Source organism: Eutrigla gurnardus (genome assembly GCF_963514095.1).
Source record: "Eutrigla gurnardus genome assembly, chromosome: 11".
NCBI lineage: Eukaryota > Metazoa > Chordata > Actinopteri > Perciformes > Triglidae > Eutrigla > Eutrigla gurnardus.
The window spans coordinates 12,638,960-12,657,299 of NC_139925.1; the positions used below are offsets into that span (position 1 = coordinate 12,638,960).

The 18,340-nt window shown below is 44.1% G+C and overlaps 1 protein-coding gene across 6 annotated transcripts in view; it reads left to right on the forward strand.

The window, feature by feature from the left end:
* The window catches only part of LOC311020930 (transcription factor COE3), a 68,090-nt gene extending 55,321 nt beyond the window's left edge, over window positions 1-12,769 (forward strand). For 3 of the 6 annotated variants that reach the window (XM_084021203.1, XM_084021205.1, XM_084021204.1), the window contains exons 11-16: window positions 2,632-2,720; window positions 7,818-7,883; window positions 8,089-8,260; window positions 8,683-8,868; window positions 9,297-9,464; window positions 10,722-12,769. In XM_084021203.1, the coding sequence (XP_083877329.1) occupies window positions 2,632-2,720; window positions 7,818-7,883; window positions 8,089-8,260; window positions 8,683-8,868; window positions 9,297-9,464; window positions 10,722-10,753 (713 nt within the window). In that variant the 3' untranslated portion in view covers window positions 10,754-12,769. The remainder of the gene's footprint in view (window positions 1-2,631; window positions 2,721-7,817; window positions 7,884-8,088; window positions 8,261-8,682; window positions 8,869-9,296; window positions 9,465-10,721) is intronic. The other 3 variants (XM_084021206.1, XM_084021208.1, XM_084021207.1) reach the window with 1 other exon arrangement.
* Window positions 12,770-18,340: the final 5,571 nt, after the last annotated feature.

The window sequence follows — 18,340 nt, forward strand, 5'->3', positions numbered from 1 at the left end:
AAAACGGGGGGGGGGAAAGGTTCCTGTCAATGTGTGTGGTACAGAAAAAGTGAGAAGAGCCGTCCCAATGACTCTTGTAAAAGCTCCGCGGATGAAAGAAAATCTTTGCCTGGAAGAAATAATGTGCCGAGCGACGCGATGAATACACACATAACGCATTTATTGTCCGGATTGAATATAAGTGCTCAGTATATATCATCAGCAGCTCTTACAGGATTATTGACATTGTCTGTGTCTGTCTGCACCAGCGTACATGCCATGACTACAAAACTGTCAACTCATCAACTGACAGCACCGTTTAGCGCTAATGCAAGTCTCCATCAGCTGTCAAAAGCATTTGCATGAAATCAATAGCAGATGGCGGCCTGTGTCACCAATTTCATTACGCCGGGGTTGTTACAAAGATCATCTCCATGATAGATGAGATGGCGACATGTCGACATGTGGAGATCACGCCTGGTGCTCGGACTGGCGACTGCGGGAACGTCGAGCCGCCGTTTAAACCGACGCAAAAAAAAAGTTTCAAACGTAATCCGTTAATTCCTCCATATGTAGACGAATGATACAGTATATAAAGATTCAGTTCTGAATTATTGAACTGTTCTTTAAGGGTACGGGATGTCCTCCGAATCCCATTGATCATAATTCTTAGGTCTGCGTTTAAAGCGGGGGCATCATTATCATTGGGAAAAGGCGCATCACACAGAACACCTCTCCCAACCTAGGTCTCGTCCTGTACTGTAAGTCTCTCCGGCTGTGTTCCCAGCATGCCTGGCGGGTTGTGTAGGCCCCAGCTGAGGCAGAGGACAGGAGAGCGTGATGTATCACCCTGAGAGAGCCCACTGACAGCCTCTGATGATGGATGGCCTGATTATGGAGTGCTTTTTACACATACACAATTTACATCACACTGAGCAGCGGGGTCTGGCAGGGCTGCCGTGCACGCCGGGCACGTGCACACACACACACACACAAACACAGGCGTGCGCGCGTAGACGCTCATGTGTGTACACTTGTACGGGACTGCCAGAGTGCATAGATAAGAAAGGGGGGTGGAAATAACAAAAGAAAGGGGGCAAATTCCTTGCTACAGCCTTGTCATGTACGATCAATACGGCAGATCAATCCTTTATTAAGGGGAAGATGGCATACCCCCACGTTCAGCAGCCCCTTTTGTCGTATCGGGACGCAAAGATGACACGTCAAATCAGATTTCCGGCGGCGCATGTTGTCGTGGCGTGGGGGGGTTTTATTCAGGTGTGCCTCGCCGGCCGGGGCCCAAATTCCACTGTATTTGCAAAGCTAGATACTTGCTATCGATTAGCACCTTGCATTATCCACGCTTGATCACATAATTGCTCCATTTGATCACGGTCGAGCTGGCAATTATTGTGTTCAGGGTTTTGGCAGAAGTGGTGCATGTGTTTCGATTGTGCCGACGTGTGTTGGTACACGACTACTGTACTGTATATGTATGCGTGAGTCGGTACAGTGTGTGTGTGCGCGCGTGCGAGAGAGCATGCTTGCTTGTGTATTTAGATGTGAGGGAACAAAAGAAAGAGTGAGACACATGAATGTTGGCTTTCCTGCCGCGACTCCCCAGCTCGTGCTTCAGTGGCCCTGCCTGCCTGCGTGTGTGTGTGTGTGTGTGCGTGTGTGTGTTTTGCTTTCACATTCTCTGGTGTTCAGCAGGTTCAGCGAGCTGTGCGGTGTTAATGCTGAAATTACATGCTGAGTAATGAGTGATGGGCCAAATTACAGGCTGAACAATGAATAGAGGCAGGCAGCTCTTATTAGTCTCCATAGAAAGCCATTGATTTATGAAGCGCCTTGCTTGGCGGAGTTACTCTCCTGAAAATGATATCTACATTGAGAAGTGATGTTCTCTATTAAGTCGTTCCTTCCCCCTTTACGCTGCTCTCCTCCTTTCCTCCCCTCCTTCTCTCCTCTGCCCTCCCTCCCTCGCCTGGTCCTGCCTATGAGTGTGCACATGATTGTTTAGAATCAGGCGGAGCTGTAAGGAAGCCTTCAATTACCCATTAGGACTGTCAGACATAAAACGCCCTGCTCTCACCAAAGTCTGGGTTATGATTCATTTACTTTGTGCCTCTGATTCATCGCCCAATATGCCTCATGCCCCAGATTACTATTTGAGGGGTGGGAGAGATTAATGGCTCCATGGGATCTGCCGCCGTATTTCACGGGCCCAGTGTTGCAGTACAGTCGGTGCAGAAGGGTGAAATGACAGCAACTTACACTAGATCAATGTGTGGACAGCCTTTCACAGATTATTAAAGCTTGGTTAGATTAAAAGACCCCCGCTATGTAGTTTTGCAGTAGTCAATATTCTCAAGCAGATAAAAAGAGGGAGGGTCCCTCTGAAGGGTTTTCTGACCGATGTAGGTCATCGCGGCTGTTAATGGAATAACACTCGGTGACACAAGTGTCAGAGGAACCCATGTCAGTTTCCATCACTTGCCCCCCCTGGATGTTTCATAAAACATCCTCTCACCCCTGAGGTCTCAGAAATTAGGCATTCGGAAATGACTTTTGTTCCGTAAACTTAGATATTTCAATTTGTCTCTTCGCGTCTCCGGCATTTAAAAAAAAAAACTCTTTCCTTTCTTTCAGCCCTGAATGAGCCCACCATCGACTATGGTTTCCAGAGGCTGCAGAAGGTCATCCCCAGACACCCCGGCGACCCTGAGAGGTTACCAAAGGTCAGTACAGTCTCCGCAGCACAGACACACACACACACACACAACCGCAAGGAGACAGGGCTGTCTGGGTAATAACGCCTTAATGCCCTGAATGTGACAAATAAACAGAACAACATTACCATCAAGGCAGAGCACTGTGACCCTAAACCGTAACAGCTTTGCTTCACATGTGTGGCTTACCCACTAACCAGCGTGGTAATGGTATTGGTTTTGTGTGTGGAGAGAGGCGTAAAACTCTCTGTGTGGTAAAATAGCTCAATCAGGCGTTTTCCTCTCCAGTAGTCTGTGGAGATGGTAATCTGGTCAGAAACGACGTCTGCGCCCTCATTACCCCACTCATGTTTTCCTTTCATTTTCTGCAGCTCGATTTGGTTTAATCTTTTGTTTACAGAACCCTGTGCCGTAAACCCCCTAGTCTTACTGCAGCTAATAGACAAAGACTGCATGTTATTATGCTTGGCTTTCTTATTGTTTTCTTTTGAACCTGGGTGAAGGAGTTGAAAGCCACATCAGTTTTTAAGACACACCGGTGTGGCACATAAATAGGCTGCCATATAGAAAGACCTGAGCGTAAAAACTAAGGTGCGCATGTTTTTTTCTCTTATTTTTTCCCTTCCCTGCAGAAACTCTTTGATTATTTTACTCTTTTCATTCCCTTTGATTCTCTTACTTTCTCCATTTCCTATTGATACAATCTATCTGTGTGTGTGTTCACTAATTGCCACCCTGCCAGAAACCATTTCGGTGACTGACGTTCCAGATGTGTCAAGTGTAATAATATAACTGATTACTTCATTCAAAAACCCCTTGGCATGTGGTAAAGTGGTGGCCACCTCAGAGCTTTAATAATACTGTAAAACCTTTTAAGACCTTATCTATTAAATCCCAGCATGCAACACAGCAATATCATTAACGTTCAATGGACAATTTAATAAAGAACAGGCTGTGTGGTAGCTATAGACGTTTGACCAAGGCAACATGGAGAAATGGAACATCACAGCTAGTCCCTGGTCCGGTATATGAAGTGTTTCAATTAGACTCGGTCCCCGTGGAGGCAGGAAACAACACCTAGACATGAAATGTTACTCTAATTTCAACTGTAAACGTAGACCAAAAGGTAAAGTACACTAGCTTTTAATATCCACATGGCTATCTCTATCTCCGCAGGCGTCTCTGGTCAATCTAACTACACTGTTTCAATTTTATAAAGTCACAGTGTCTTTGTGAAACCCCCATCTTCAGAGCGACCGGAGCAACAATGTAAAACACAGCTTTATTACTGAGAAACCTGACTTCCCCCCCCCCAATACAAAAACGTTGTTGGCCGTGGGACAGCTTTTGCGCCCAAGATTAGACGCCTGGGTGTGCATATACTTAATATAGCATGGTCTCCCGGCCTTTGCATGAAACAATCACAGAGTGAGATGAAACCCTGCACTTCCAATAAACAACATAAATATTTGATTTGCTCTCTAATGGACCCAAATATGGGGTTCAGGGGGCATGTAAATGATCCCACCAAGTGATTCGTCATTGTTAAGCTTGCCATCTGAGGGTCAGCTCACGGGGTCAAAAGCACATTCCCAATAAAACAGCCCGCGGCGGTGGCTGACGCTTGCATGTACATTTGGAATGAGAACAGAAGCGGCATATAGAGAACAGCCATTACAGGGTGCAGGTGAGGTAGGGAGACTCTATAAAAAGAAGATAAAGCTGGAGGACGCGCGGTGTGCATTAGCAGAAAGGCAAATCGACACCAAGTCCACTCATCCCCCCCCCTCCTCCTCCCATGACTTCACCCTCCAGTTGATAATATTACTGCGCTATATTGATTTCCACCAGCCTTCTCCCTGGGACCAGTAAGACACGTGGTAATTGTAAGGAGACAGAAAGCCAATATGGGAGTGCTCATGGATAGCAAGGGATGCACGCTAATATTGTTGCTACACAGATAAAAAAAAGAAGAAAAAAAAAGAAAAGGGGGGAAGCTGCCTCTGATTGAAGTTTACCTCGTAATTCTAAGACAACATCGTAGATGACAGTCTGACCCTGTGGGAGGAGTGGAGATATAAAAATTCAATGCAAAGTCCAGGGTGAATATGAAAGTAATAAGTGTGAGCAGTCAAGTGATGAGAAAGGAGATTGGTTTGCGGGCATCGCGTTAAGTGAAGAGAGACTTTGGAATTCACCCTCCTTTTTAAGATCTTGTTATAAAACAATTTTCTATTCATAATATAAAAAAGACAATTTATAATACCATTTTGTGCCCTCTGGCAGTAATGGACAAATAGACTGGATATCACATTATATCACACTCAATTTCTCTCTTCTGTAACAAATTAGATTCATTATGAAATTAAAAGTGGAAACTCAATATTGTTTTATTATTAAGCTGATTGCTTTGGATTCCTTTCTTTCCTCCCAAAATGAGCATAAGCCCATTCTTTTTCCAATTCTTTGTGTAATCCACAAGGAGAAAATATTACAAATGTGTTCATGTCAAGCAATTACGCATGTATTTAAATGAATCTCTCTTCCTGTGCTCTTTGAAGTACCTTCATCTAATGGCCCTATGCTTCTAAATGCATTCATTACCTCAGGCTAGAGCTAACAGAGTAATTGCCTTACAGTTTTATAATGGCATTAGCACTCCAAGCTACATAACCTAGGCCCTCTTTTATTAACTGTGATAATATAAATACAACATCCATGTTAATCTAGTGCTTGAAGAATCACATTCGGGGCCGTTTTAGACCACTTCTCCTTATTGTTAGATATTCTTTATAACACATCATTTGTTATGGCAACGGCTCTCAATTTTTTCCTCTGCAATAAAAATAAATAAATAAATGAAATAAATAAAAAAAGTCTCTAAATCTGAGGTGATCTGTCATCTGAGCAGGCCCATTTAAACAGTTGTTGAACACGGGACCTTTATGCAAAGCGAGGCAAACAATGGCAGGGAAATCTGTCACGCATTTGTCACAGAACAACAGAAATCATTTGAGGCCTTTAATTGTTTCAATTTAACATGGCGTGTTCTGATATGTCTCCATGACAAGAAAGCCAATTACACTTATGCTGGAGTAGTATTGAGATTTACATGGAAATGCCCTCAGAACACTATTCCGTGTTAATCGCATTCACAGCGTGAGCTGATATGCATGAAAGCGTCTTGTCAGAAGAAAACAAACTTCTTCCTTGATTGGGTGCAGCGCTTCTCATCATCCTCGGATATGACTAGGCTGCACTTAAGCATAGCCCTGCGAGTCAGCTTGGTTAGTTAAGACACCACGCGGTAAACGACAGATTAAGGATGAGAGGCAATATCGTTTCCTCTCCTCCCTTTTTTTTTCCTCCCAAGCTGTCCTTATGTCACTGCTGCAAAGTACCATATGGACAAGGAGGGAGAGGACGTTTTACAGAGAATGAAACATGGCTTGCGAACGCGACAGTCTTAATTGCTTTAATTGTTGTTTAAAATTGAGAGCCATGTAGAAGATCTTGAAATATGATAGAATAGATTATTGGTAATTATTAACTGCAGACAAAAAGAAAGAAAACCACTTTATCTCACTCAGCAAGAGAGAGAGAAATCTGTTCTGCCTGATGAGAACACATCAAGACAGCTGGTCCTCTCATTTAGTCTACCTGCCTCACGACAACCATAATTCTTTATTTGTATGCAAACTAGATGCATGCAACGTTGAGCATACACACCAATTTCAGAGGTAAATGCCCATTCTAAGAGCCACCCATCCGGTAACTTGGGGTGGATTAAGCGATATGTTTCTATAAGAGAGCATGGCATACGCTGGAAGTGGCTTCTACAGTGATTCATCTTGATAAATCAAGGGCTGTGGTAGATATGCTCCCCGGGATGAAAGGGCCCATACACACACTCCGTAAACAGTACATACGCCGTGCCTTGGAAACGCAGGCCAAGTCTTGGAGGCCGCTCTTTGAAGGCGCGAAGGCTGTGTTTACATTCATTTACGGCAGCTGCCGTCTTAATCCCACACTGCTATTGCCAAGTGATGGAACACTTCAGACAAATTACCGAGGCCCGCAAAAGAAAACACGGCAAATGTGGGAAGAAAACAAGCGCCATCTGAGATGTTTTCTGGTGACAGATTTGCATTGCTTTTAACCGGGGTTCTAACAGCACCGTCGACAAATCTCTGCTCTACAGCAGGTGACAACAAGCGAGCGTTTTTAAACACACACACACACACACACATGCACGCAACAGTCATGTCTGGGATTTTGCCTTTGTCAGATTAAATGCACTCTAAAAGGAGAAGAGGGTTTTTCATACAGCATATTGCCCTCTGTATTACAGAAAACAAAGGGAGCAGTCTGGATGCTTGAGAGGGATTTAATTGTGTAAGTGCTGAATTCAAAGAGCAGATAAAGACACGCACGCGGGCCAAACCCCACCTAGCTGGAAGCCCCGGAAAAAAAACGGAGTGGGGGGAAACCGAATCCAGGGCCAACTCATTTTCGGTGTTAAGAGCCAAAGCAACACAGCTAATCCGCATTGTCAAGCGGGGGCAAGCATGCAGACATGGATAAGACCACATCCTGAGCATCCGTGTCCCCAAGGCACAAGCACCCAGCTCTTGCTGGATGGGAAGTCATTTGTGAAGTCCTTTGCAACAGCCAGTCAAAGAGGTTAATTGAAAAATTCCTTAATGTCATTACAACAGAACTAGATTAACCCAGAGCTAATTCACTTTATTGTTCTGAGGAGAGGGGGACTCGGCGCTGAACTTCAGAGCAAACGTGGAGCCCGGAATCAGGGGTGAGGTGTTGTTTTTAAAGGGCTATGCCAGTTTAATTAAGATAGGGAACATTATTCACTGCTCTGCATGGTTGGAAGGAGCAAAGTGGTAGCGCCGTATAAACGCAGCACCGGTGCCTCTTAAATCAGGTCGGCTTTTTATTTAGCCACAACATGTAAACATTCCGAAAGCTCTCCACGACCCCACTGTGTAATGTCATTTTGGATATTGGCCGTTACTGCGTGGACCACTGGGGTCCCAAACATAATCTGTTCAGGTCTTAACATTTGCTTTTTCCTGTTTTCCCCGTCAGGAGGTGCTACTGAAGAGGGCGGCTGACCTCGTCGAAGCCCTGTATGGAATGCCCCACAACAATCAGGTCCGTACCCACACACAGCTCCATCAGGAGCCATTGAACATTTACTGATCGTATAACCAAAGGGTTTTTTTCATTACTATATGTGGAACAATGTAGGCTACATGCGTCGTGGGTTAACCACATAGCCATGAACCGTGCATCAAAGCAACAGCTATATAAAAACCCTCATAAATAACAAACCGTCTGCCTTCTCTGTACTTTCCAGGAGATCATCCTGAAGAGGGCAGCTGACATCGCCGAGGCCCTGTACAGCGTTCCCCGCAACCACAACCAGATCCCCTCTCTCGCCAACACAGCCTCCCACGGCATGATGGGAGTCAACTCTTTCAGCAGCCAGCTAGCAGTCAATGTGTCTGAGTCACAAGGGAATGACCAAGGTATGTGTTTAGGGCATTGGCTCCGTAACTCAGCAGTTCTCAAAAGTGGGGTCCAGGGACCTCCTGGGGGTCCTTCAGGGGATTTGCATCAAGATGAGAAATTGTTAAATTTCACTTTTTTCTTTTTTTGTCGCACACTAAAAATGAGAAACATGATCGAAATTATGTTCTTGAACGCCTGGGTTTACTACCCACATCCTCAACTATAATATAGGCAGTTAAAGGGTCCAATTAAGTTTCAAATTCTTTCATTATTAAACTGGCGTCTTCAGTGTGTGCCGATATAAAAATGTTTGATTGCGGCAGTAAATCCCCATTAACATTTACCGTAATCAGTGAACATTTCCCTGGTAAACACCGCACCGAAAGGAAAGAAATGAATGGATTTCCCCTGTTTCTATCTCCCACCCATGTTCTTCCAGTGGGCTACAGCCGGAACACCAGCAGCGTGTCCCCCCGGGGCTACATCTCCAGCAGCACCCCGCAGCAGTCGAGCTACAACTCCGTCAGCAACAGCATGAATGGCTACGGCAACGCCGGCATGAACCTGGGAGTGCCAAGCTCCCCCGGGTTCCTCAACGGATCCTCTGCCAACTCCCCATATGGAAGTGAGTAGCTTGCCACTATCACACGCTGTAGTAGCACTAAGCTGCTGCTGATTTAATTCCAGCTCCCACATTCGTTTTCACTCCTATGAATCACTCCTGACAGGGTTATAACATTATTGATGGTGATAATATATTACTATTCATTCACGGCGGCTTGTTTAGTTTTAGCACTTCGGAGAACACGCGTGTAGCTCAGGGTAGCGGGGATATTCACTTTTATGTGCATTTCGCCATACGCCACCTGTATTTGTTCAACCGGACAAGATGTTGATGGTAGGGGCCTGTGAGTACTGATCGTGTATCCCCCCTGGCAGTAATACTATCCTAGCCTTACCTTAACTGCCCTCTCCCTCTCCGGCACTACTCACAGCACGTTCCCACTCTCACCCCTCCCCTCCTCCCTCTCTCCCTCCCTATCGTCTCTGCAGTTAAACAAAAGAGCGCCTTCGCCCCTGTGGTCCGACCCCAGGCCTCCCCACCCCCCTCCTGCACCAGCGCCAACGGCAACGGACTGCAAGGTGAGCCCCCCTCACCCCCTCATCCCTTCCCTACGGACTACTGGTCAGATACCGCTGCTCAGGCCTCTGTCCGGTTCGGTGAGGGATTAATCATTACAAATATATGCATTTTGACAGGCCAATTTACACCTTTCAGCTCATACTTATACACACTCACACTGCTGAGCATGCCTACACACACACATGCACACACACACACACACGCGCGCAAGTATAGGGCCGCGAGCGCCGCGAGACGCCAACATGCATCCTCGTTGCCCCTTCATACAAATGATCACCTCCGATGTCGCAGGAAAAAGACCTTCCCCGAATTGTTTTAGTAATTATGTTTATTAGGTTTTGTGCATGTGTCATGACCAACATGATTACTTTGAAAACAAGCTTAGCCGTAGTGTGTGCCCCAAGATTAATAACATTGGGCTTAATGAAGTGGGAAATTAAAGTTCATCTTGCTACACGTTCATACTTATTAATACATGTTGTGCAGAAATTAATGAGCAATGCCTTGCCATCATCTGCGCTGGCAAACTTAAAAGCGTTTCAACCATGACTCTACAAATATACTCAGAGCAATATAATAATATATCATCCCCGGCACTCCACTAGTCGCCTAATTGTTAAAACGTGTGAAAGTAGCGAATGTATAAACTCTCAGGATGAGGTGCAGTTGCTAATGATATCCTAAGCAGATGGTCTTGGTGAAATAACGGAAGCTACCTTTGATCTCGCCTAATCTCTCTTAGATAATGACGCGGAGGCACGACTTGGGGAATGTGGAAATGTAGGGCTAATCCGCCGTACAGTGTTGGGGGAGAGCCGAGGCTAAAAGAGATGAGGGGGAGAGGAAAGGAAAAAGGAAGCGACTGGGAGGAAATCTGAGGGGGAGTCTGAGAGGAGTGTCTAGTACCGAGGCGTTTGTGGCATTGTGGGAAGTGACCGTGTTGTTGCTCTGCCGTCACCACGGCCGCGTCTCCTGGGAGTCTGGGCCACTGTTTGCCATTACCCCAACGCCAGGAGAAATATCACACATAGCAAGACTGGCATGCTGGGGGCTGAAATGTCAGAGCAGGAGGGAGGTTTTCAAACACTCCCCGTTAGGAGGACGTGCAGCAGCAGGCTGGCGGACACGCAAACACTCACAGGCACACGCGCAAACAGGCACATTAAAGCATACCTTCACGCACTGTCAGAGGACTGAACACACACGCACCCAGACACACGCACCCAGACACGCACACACCACAATTACAAAATGTTAATAAATGTTTAATATTTATAGCCATACCTGTTTTTGAGGCAAATCAACTAATCATCTGTTTCGTTTTTTCTTTCCAGCCATGTCCGGCCTGGTTGTCCCTCCAATGTAAATGCACTTTCATCATCTCAAGCACCAGTCTACACATTACCACTTCACAGGAGCACACAGCAAAAAATAAAACGCTGGTGTAATGTATAGTCAAACGCTTGTTCTGTTTTTAAAGATGAAGAGAAAAAAAAAAGAAGTGATTTTTTTCTTTTTTCTTTTAAATGACTTTCGTAACCTGCAGAGGGGAAACAAGGATTTCCCGAGGAACAATATATTTTTTTTTCTGCGGGAATTTTTTTTTTTTTTCTGTTTTAATTTTTTCCTCCCCATTTTATCACCCTTGAAGAGGACACAGGATGATGAAGGGTTTATTTTGTATACCTGTCGGGTTGCGCTTCGGCCTTGGATATGTCCAATCAACCACACATTCAATACTGGAAGGGACTCTGTGGACTCACCATCTGGTTGTAAAGTAAAAACACTGATGTACAGTACATTTGCCAATGAACTTCAGAAATTGTTTTTTCTGTTTCAACTCTCTTTTAATAGATTCACAACAGTTGTGCGTCTTTATAATGTGACTTTTTTGTATTTTTATGTGTGAGAAAAATACACAGGGGCCAAGACAGTTTGAATTTCAACTGGAAAAATATATGATATATATAATGTAGAAAAATTGATCATAAAAGTACAACAAATACGAGTAAAAAGGGGCGGGGCTGGGTGGGTAAGGTTGTATCATGTTTCATTCCTGCATTTTAACTTAAATTTTGTAATTTATTGTAGCTAGAAATCATCTTCAAAAGTTAAAAAAAACACAAAAAACTCCTCTTTGATTCAACAAGCACACTGACGTGTACAAAACACTGCTCTGTTGATGAATATGATGTACTTCCATGTCTAGAGCTTCCTTTTAAGCAAGTGTGTTTTGCCATGTTTTTCAACTTTTTTGCTAGCACTGTATATTAATGCATTCCTAGGCTACTGTGAAGTCTGTTTCTTGTTGATGAGGAGCAGTCTCCCCCTTCTAGCTCCAACTCCCTTATGTGTTTTATATGTGGTTAAAAATTGTAGACTATTGTGATATTGCCAAACTTGTGCTAAATATTTATACATCTGTCTTTTTCATGTTCTTTTAGATCAACAAAAAAACGTAAAAAAAAAACAAAATTAAAACCCATTGAGAATGTAGGAGTATAGTAGTTCATCGTCATATTTCTGTTCAAACACACACTTGCGCTCACTGAGGGAAATTTTGTAACATATCAATTATAAATAATGTATTTATCTCTGAAATTTTGTATATTGCTTTTCATTATGTATGTATTAATCGTCATGCCCTTAATATAGTGATGCAGCACAGATAATTCAGCCAAGAACTGTTGCCTTCATTTGTTTTCTTTTTGTATTTGATGAAATGCAATGTGCATATATTTCATGTGTATTCTCAAAAAATTCTTTGTGTTACTCCGTCAAGACTCTCTGTCCATTTTTTTTTAAAGGGAAGTCAAACTTCATTGTTTATTTTTATATTGATTTTAAATTATCTATACAGACCATTTTGGAGAAAACTTTGTTGGTTGTATTGTCAAAATAAATTGTTTGTGACCCATATGATAGTTGTTAAGATCCAATAGAGACTAATGTGCATGAGGGACAACCTTGGAGATAAAAAAAACACTCCATTTGTGGTTGTATTCTTTTTTTTTTCTGTTTTGTAGAATGTATAGAAGTCATTTTTACTCACCACTTATGACTCTGCCACATAGCTTACATGTGTTTACAGGGAAGAAAATTTAAAAATGTCAACATTTGGAATGGAAACAGAAATGAATAAGTGATGTTTTATTAAAATTTTCAGTAAAAACACAATAGCTCCTCAACTGTGGACTTCTTCAGTTTTAAGTACAGTTTGGCTGGCAGACAAACTGACAATCAGAATAAAGAAAAAGAGACAGTAGAAACTTCTGAAGACAAACCTGTGATTCGTCTGTAAGTTGTAGTGTTTAGACTTTGCCATAGAGATAACTGTTTGAAACCTGTGGAAAAGTGTAACATCCATAAAAGATGAAAACTACTCTTTACGCATATTCTTTCAGCAAAGCACTCTGACATTGTGACATATTCCTACTGGTCTTTGTATCAGCATATCCTTCATCTGTGGCGCTTCAAAGGTTCATTGTAGCCATTCATAAACAGTGCAAGCGTTTTATTCAAAGCACCCCAAATGGGGCTCATTCAAATCCCTCATTTCATTGCATTAAGCCACCTAGTTAATAAAGAATCAATACATTGAAAGAGCAAGGTTATCCTTTGTCTATAAGGGCTGGTATCGTTTTGAACCTCTTATAGTTTGAGCGCTGAAAGGGGGGCCACTCTGAAATCTATACTCATCAAGTGGGTCAAACAGAAGGATAGAAGTGTTTCGAGGGAAGAATGACGGTTCTCCTTAAAAACAACTGAGCATCTTATCTGGCATCCTGAGTGGTCGCGGAGAGCAGGTCACAAAATGTCAATTTCTCATCAAGGCAACATTGTCCGAGGCCACCCCTGCCTTTAATGCACAATTAAACGACGGCAAACCTGAGTGGCAATCAGCATATCACAGCTTATTATGTCAGGCGGCATGCACAGGTCTCGCGGCAAACAGGCGGGGGGACGAAGATAGTCCAGGAGTCTGCTGATAGCGCAAAGGACAGACGCACTCAAAAGAGCGATTTAATTTTCGGCTGCGATCGCCCCGCGCTTCAAATCATTCCCTCGATAATCCAACGTGTCTGATAACAATTGCCACACATCTGCTTCCTGACATTGCATTATCTGTTTCAGATACGCCGACACGGGTCTGGATCTATCGTCCTCGCTCTCTGCTGCCTCTGCTATTCAATGACAAAAATGTTGCACTGACTGTATTTATTTAGTCTTAACTAAATAAATACATGAAACCGAGGAAACTGTCTCTTGTTGCAGAAACAATAACTGAGATAAAAAAAATAAATAAAAGACAAAGAAAAATTCTGAGAGCAAAAGTCCAATAAATTAAAAAAAGTAAAACCCCCGACAAGCTTGCTCAGTTGTTGCCAGTTATAAGAGGTCTAAGCCTGGCAGGCAGGCTCGAGGTACAGTATATTGTCTCAGCAGGTTTCTCTGTACCCAACGACCAGCCACTCGCTCTGCCACACCACTCAATCATTGTGAGAGCCTCTTTATTGGAGAACTCTAATGGCCACCCTCCACCATGATCTTAATGTGTGCATTAAATATTTATAAATCCTGGGTCAATAATGCCCCATAACCAGAGCCTGACAGACCCCCACCGTACCATGTGGCTGCCTCCTTCTCAAACAGAGGCAAAGGTCATGGGGTCAAGCAATCAAAAGAGAGCAAGGCCCACCACATCCATATGTTGCCACTCTTATCAAGACTTTCCTCAGTACTGGTTATCTGTCAAAGGAAAGAAATATTGAAAGCAATATCGATCTTAACTAGCCTCGTGTTGCCGAGGGCCCCGCTTCAAACATCTGCTCGTGCATTGTTATATTTCAAAAACACCTCCTCTCAATAATATAAGCCCGAGCGGTAATATTGAGCATCTCTGTGTGACGCAGGCACCGAGCACGACTAATAACAGCGTTTATTAACAAGCATCGCCGGAGATTTTTAAAAAGTTGATAGACGGGACATTTCTTAATTAGCCAAGCGGGGTTAATTGTGCAGCCGGGCATGTACGTGGGTGCGACCCGGGGCAGCTTTACGCCACCACGTCCAGGCTGCGCTCCTGTGCTGTTCAGGTGAAAGATTGTGGTCCGGTGATAGCGCTCACAAAAGAGCGGCCGGACAATGAGCCAGTCAATGGAGAGCTCCGGTTGAAAAGAGCCACAATGGCCATGCATGCTGGGAATTGGGCTGGATGATATAAAGGAATGAAACCTTCATTGAGGCCATGGAGGACAAGCATTCAGAAAAGAGGTTTTGTTTGCTCTTTATCAATCGGCCGTTTCCCAGGAGAAAAAACAATTCAAACTGACCTTAAAAAGAGAATATTACCTTACGCGTCCACTCCCTATGTAACTCTTATTGGGGGGGGGGGATGTTTAATGGACGTTTGATTGCGAGAATAGCTCTGTGCCAATATGTGTACACTATCAGGACGGGCCGTAAAACTGAAAGGTGGACGATAGTTTATCTTCTCTGCTGGATGGGCAGTGCTGAGAAGTACTTTTTAAGGATTTGCTCTCGGACAGACAGGATTTGTGTAACCGCTGAGTTTTGTGTTTTTGTGAGGGGGAAAAAAAAAGTGGCTGGAACTCTCGTGAAGTTTATACATGAGTAGGATACCGCTGCTGCACAAGCAGAGATTGTACCTTGAATGAATCAGAACAGGGAGTCTGACCTTTTTTTTTTTTTTTTGCAGAATTCCACATTTGAACCAAAACAGAGAATTCATTAAAAAAAAACAAAAAAAAAACAGTTCCACATTATTGCAGTCTCCCGTCTGTGATTCTGTAAGACACGGCTCCCCTGCTACTATTCACTGGGAGTCAGCTTTGCAAGGAAAACTCCAGATCCTCGCTAAGATTTCCACTTCACTCACTGCAGTCAAGGAGGATGAGCAAAGTATCCCAGTGCTTCAAAATCCATTAAACTTGTATTTGGGTGTCATTTGATACGTCATCAATGTTTCAGTGCATTTCAAACCCACAAATGCAGGATTTACCCCGGGTAGAGATACAGCATTCGCTACGTTTTCCTTTTACGAACTTCAATTAGTCCAAAAGAATTACACTGTAAAGATCGCCTGGTCAGGGAGTGTTAGGCTATGGTGATAAAATAATATCACTTGAACTGTATTTTTCTGCCACAGTCTCCGCCACATAGAGCTCCTTTCATAGTACCCCTCTGTAGTGCTTTGTCCAGTAGTTCTGGATATGATATCATCTATTAATAATGTATTGGCAATGGATTACATAAAAAGGGAGCAGAAATAACATCCAATATTCATGCCCCCTGAGCTTGACTGTGTCCAATCCGTTTGGCCCATAAAACCTTAGCCCCATTTCCATATCCGCTGTGGGTCACGACAGGTCTGCCGCACAAAGGCTCACAGAGCAGCTCAACTCAGGAAAAGGGCAGTAAAAATCGGGTGGATTTCTGAACCTTTATGAAACAGCCCCCCTTTGGAAAAAAAAAAAAAAGAAGTGAAAAAGCCCTTTTCCGATTTCAGCGCCTGTGAAAAACCTGGTACTGTATTTCCCTCTTTAATTGTGCCACTTGAGAAATTGACGTGCCTCTGAAACATGGCATGAATCTCACAGTTATTGCAGTCCCCTTGGCAGGGAATGTTGATACAACATCTGCATGCTATAGAAAGTAATGGAAGTAGCAGAGGTGGCAGCTGCAACTCTACAGGAAGTGTGCCATTTTCAGGCAGTGCTGCTGTGAGAACCACTAACTGCCAGCCTGGTCTTGCAGGCAGCTCTGATTGCCAGGACACTATGACAAACACGCAGGGGCTGGGAGTGTTGCATCCTGGGGGATGACAGCTTCTGTTTGATTGTCAATAAGGCTCATTAGCAGAAAAAATTGAGAATGTGAAAAGAGATTAAATGGCTTGAGACAGGGTCCCCCCCTCATGTTTCATTACAGAGGATTTATCAGACATTATTTTTTTAGCAATTCCACAGAAATATAATTTATTACTTCCACTAAAAAAAAAACTACATTTATAAAAATCTATACATTGCAGATATTGTAATGCACCACGAGCCATTCGGTCCAAACCGATCCAACAAGTGCTAATCAAGCCCTTAAACAATCATCCACACCTTACGTAAGCCCCTCTCGCGCTCCGAAGCGACTCTCATCTTAAGAACAGTTGCGGATGTTTTTCCCTCCATCTTAGGGAGGAACGGCCAACAAAGCAGCGTGTAAGGGCCTTTCCCTGAAGAGTCCTTGTCACGCCGCGCCAAACCTCTGTGATTATCGTTGTTTTTGCAGAGAGTGTCCACGCCTGCCAATACCGCTGTTCCATAAATGAATTTGGCCCCTCGTCAACGAATTACCTAACACGCAGAACTGTGTATGTGTCACATCCAATTCCAACTCACCGGCTTTGGTGGTGTGTGTCAGCTGGAGGACTTAATCATCAATCGTCAATCATAATAAGCGAAGCGCATTGATAGGGCTCCCCTTTTCCCCCCTCCAACACAGTTAAATAAAGTGTAAAGGGAGAAGTTAAGACTGACCTTGTTAAAATGGGACCACAATTTCTATTTCCTAATTTAGTGTATGGATTAATTAGTCTTGTGTGTGTGTGTGTGTGTGTGTGTGTGTGTGTGAGTGTGTGTGTGTGTGTGTGTGTGTGTGTGTGTATCAGTTTCCGTGTGGCGCAGCTAAGGAGCTATATCCACTTTATCAAATCACTGCTCGCTTTCCTAAGGAAACGCTGGAATGATATCTGTCAGTCTAATCTTGAAGTTTTTGCTCAGAAGGGGCTTTGCAATTTTTTTTTTTTTTAGCAGCACACTTTTAATTACTCCTTAATTGGACGATTTATAGAGAACACTTTCCCAACATCAGTCGCTAATCAATAACCCCTATCTCACATCATACAAAATTAATCACTATGACCTGTTATCAGGCCTTAATGCAGCCGTACACACACACACACACACACACACACAAAATGCTAACTGGCAAAGCATGCATTTCGCACAAGGCTGAGGAATCTGGCTCATATTTTCCCTCTCCCTGATCCAATCCACTTCTCTCCCCCGTCATATAGATCGGAGTCTGCGGGGGCCAGAGGCGCTGACAGAGCCCAGATGCTCCCAGTCTGTCTGGGGGGACTGGGGAGACTGGTGCCATGGGGTCCTGGAGCCTCTGAAGTGCCGCCCCTCCGTCAACATGACCAAGGCTAGACCTGCACTTTCTCCAGGCCGAGACACTCTCCTTACCACACTGACAACCACGCTACATAGTCGCAGATTGATACATGCAGGGCAACGCGCTCACAGGCACCCGCTCTCACGTAACGCACGGCCGTTCATCAGCCGGTCCTAATTAGAGACCCCCAGACCAACACCGGAGTTCATAAGGTTACAATGACACACCGACGCAAGGCAGGACACACACACACGCTCACATGCTGATACCTCTCAGGTTTTTCTCTCATTTCTCATTTAATCCTGTTCTATCTCATCACCACTGTCCTAAACTTACTCATGTGGAGGCCTGGGGGTCTCTTTGTTCTTAAGAAACAAAACAAAACCAAAAAAGAAAAAAAAAAAAAAAAAAGCACCATACCAATCCTCCATTCTCCCGCTTTCTCTCTCAAAACACAAAGATCATTACGAGAGCATCAAAGTATGCCATGTTTGAAATGATATTTCTCTTTGTAGTTGTGGCGTAGCGTGGAGTGTGTTGGTATTAGATGCTGCTGTGGCAGCTGTCGTGGCTGGCTGCGTGGTGCCTCGGTGTCAGGGCCTCCGAGGCCAGGCTGTCCCGGCAGACAGACAGAGGGGGAGGAAACCTGATAGTGTAGCCAAGCCCCAGTCTAATGTCTGTCTATCCAGCTATCTATTCTTGTGGCTATCCGTCTGACTGACTGTTGGACACCGCCTATCTGCATGCCGGATACTCCTCCGGC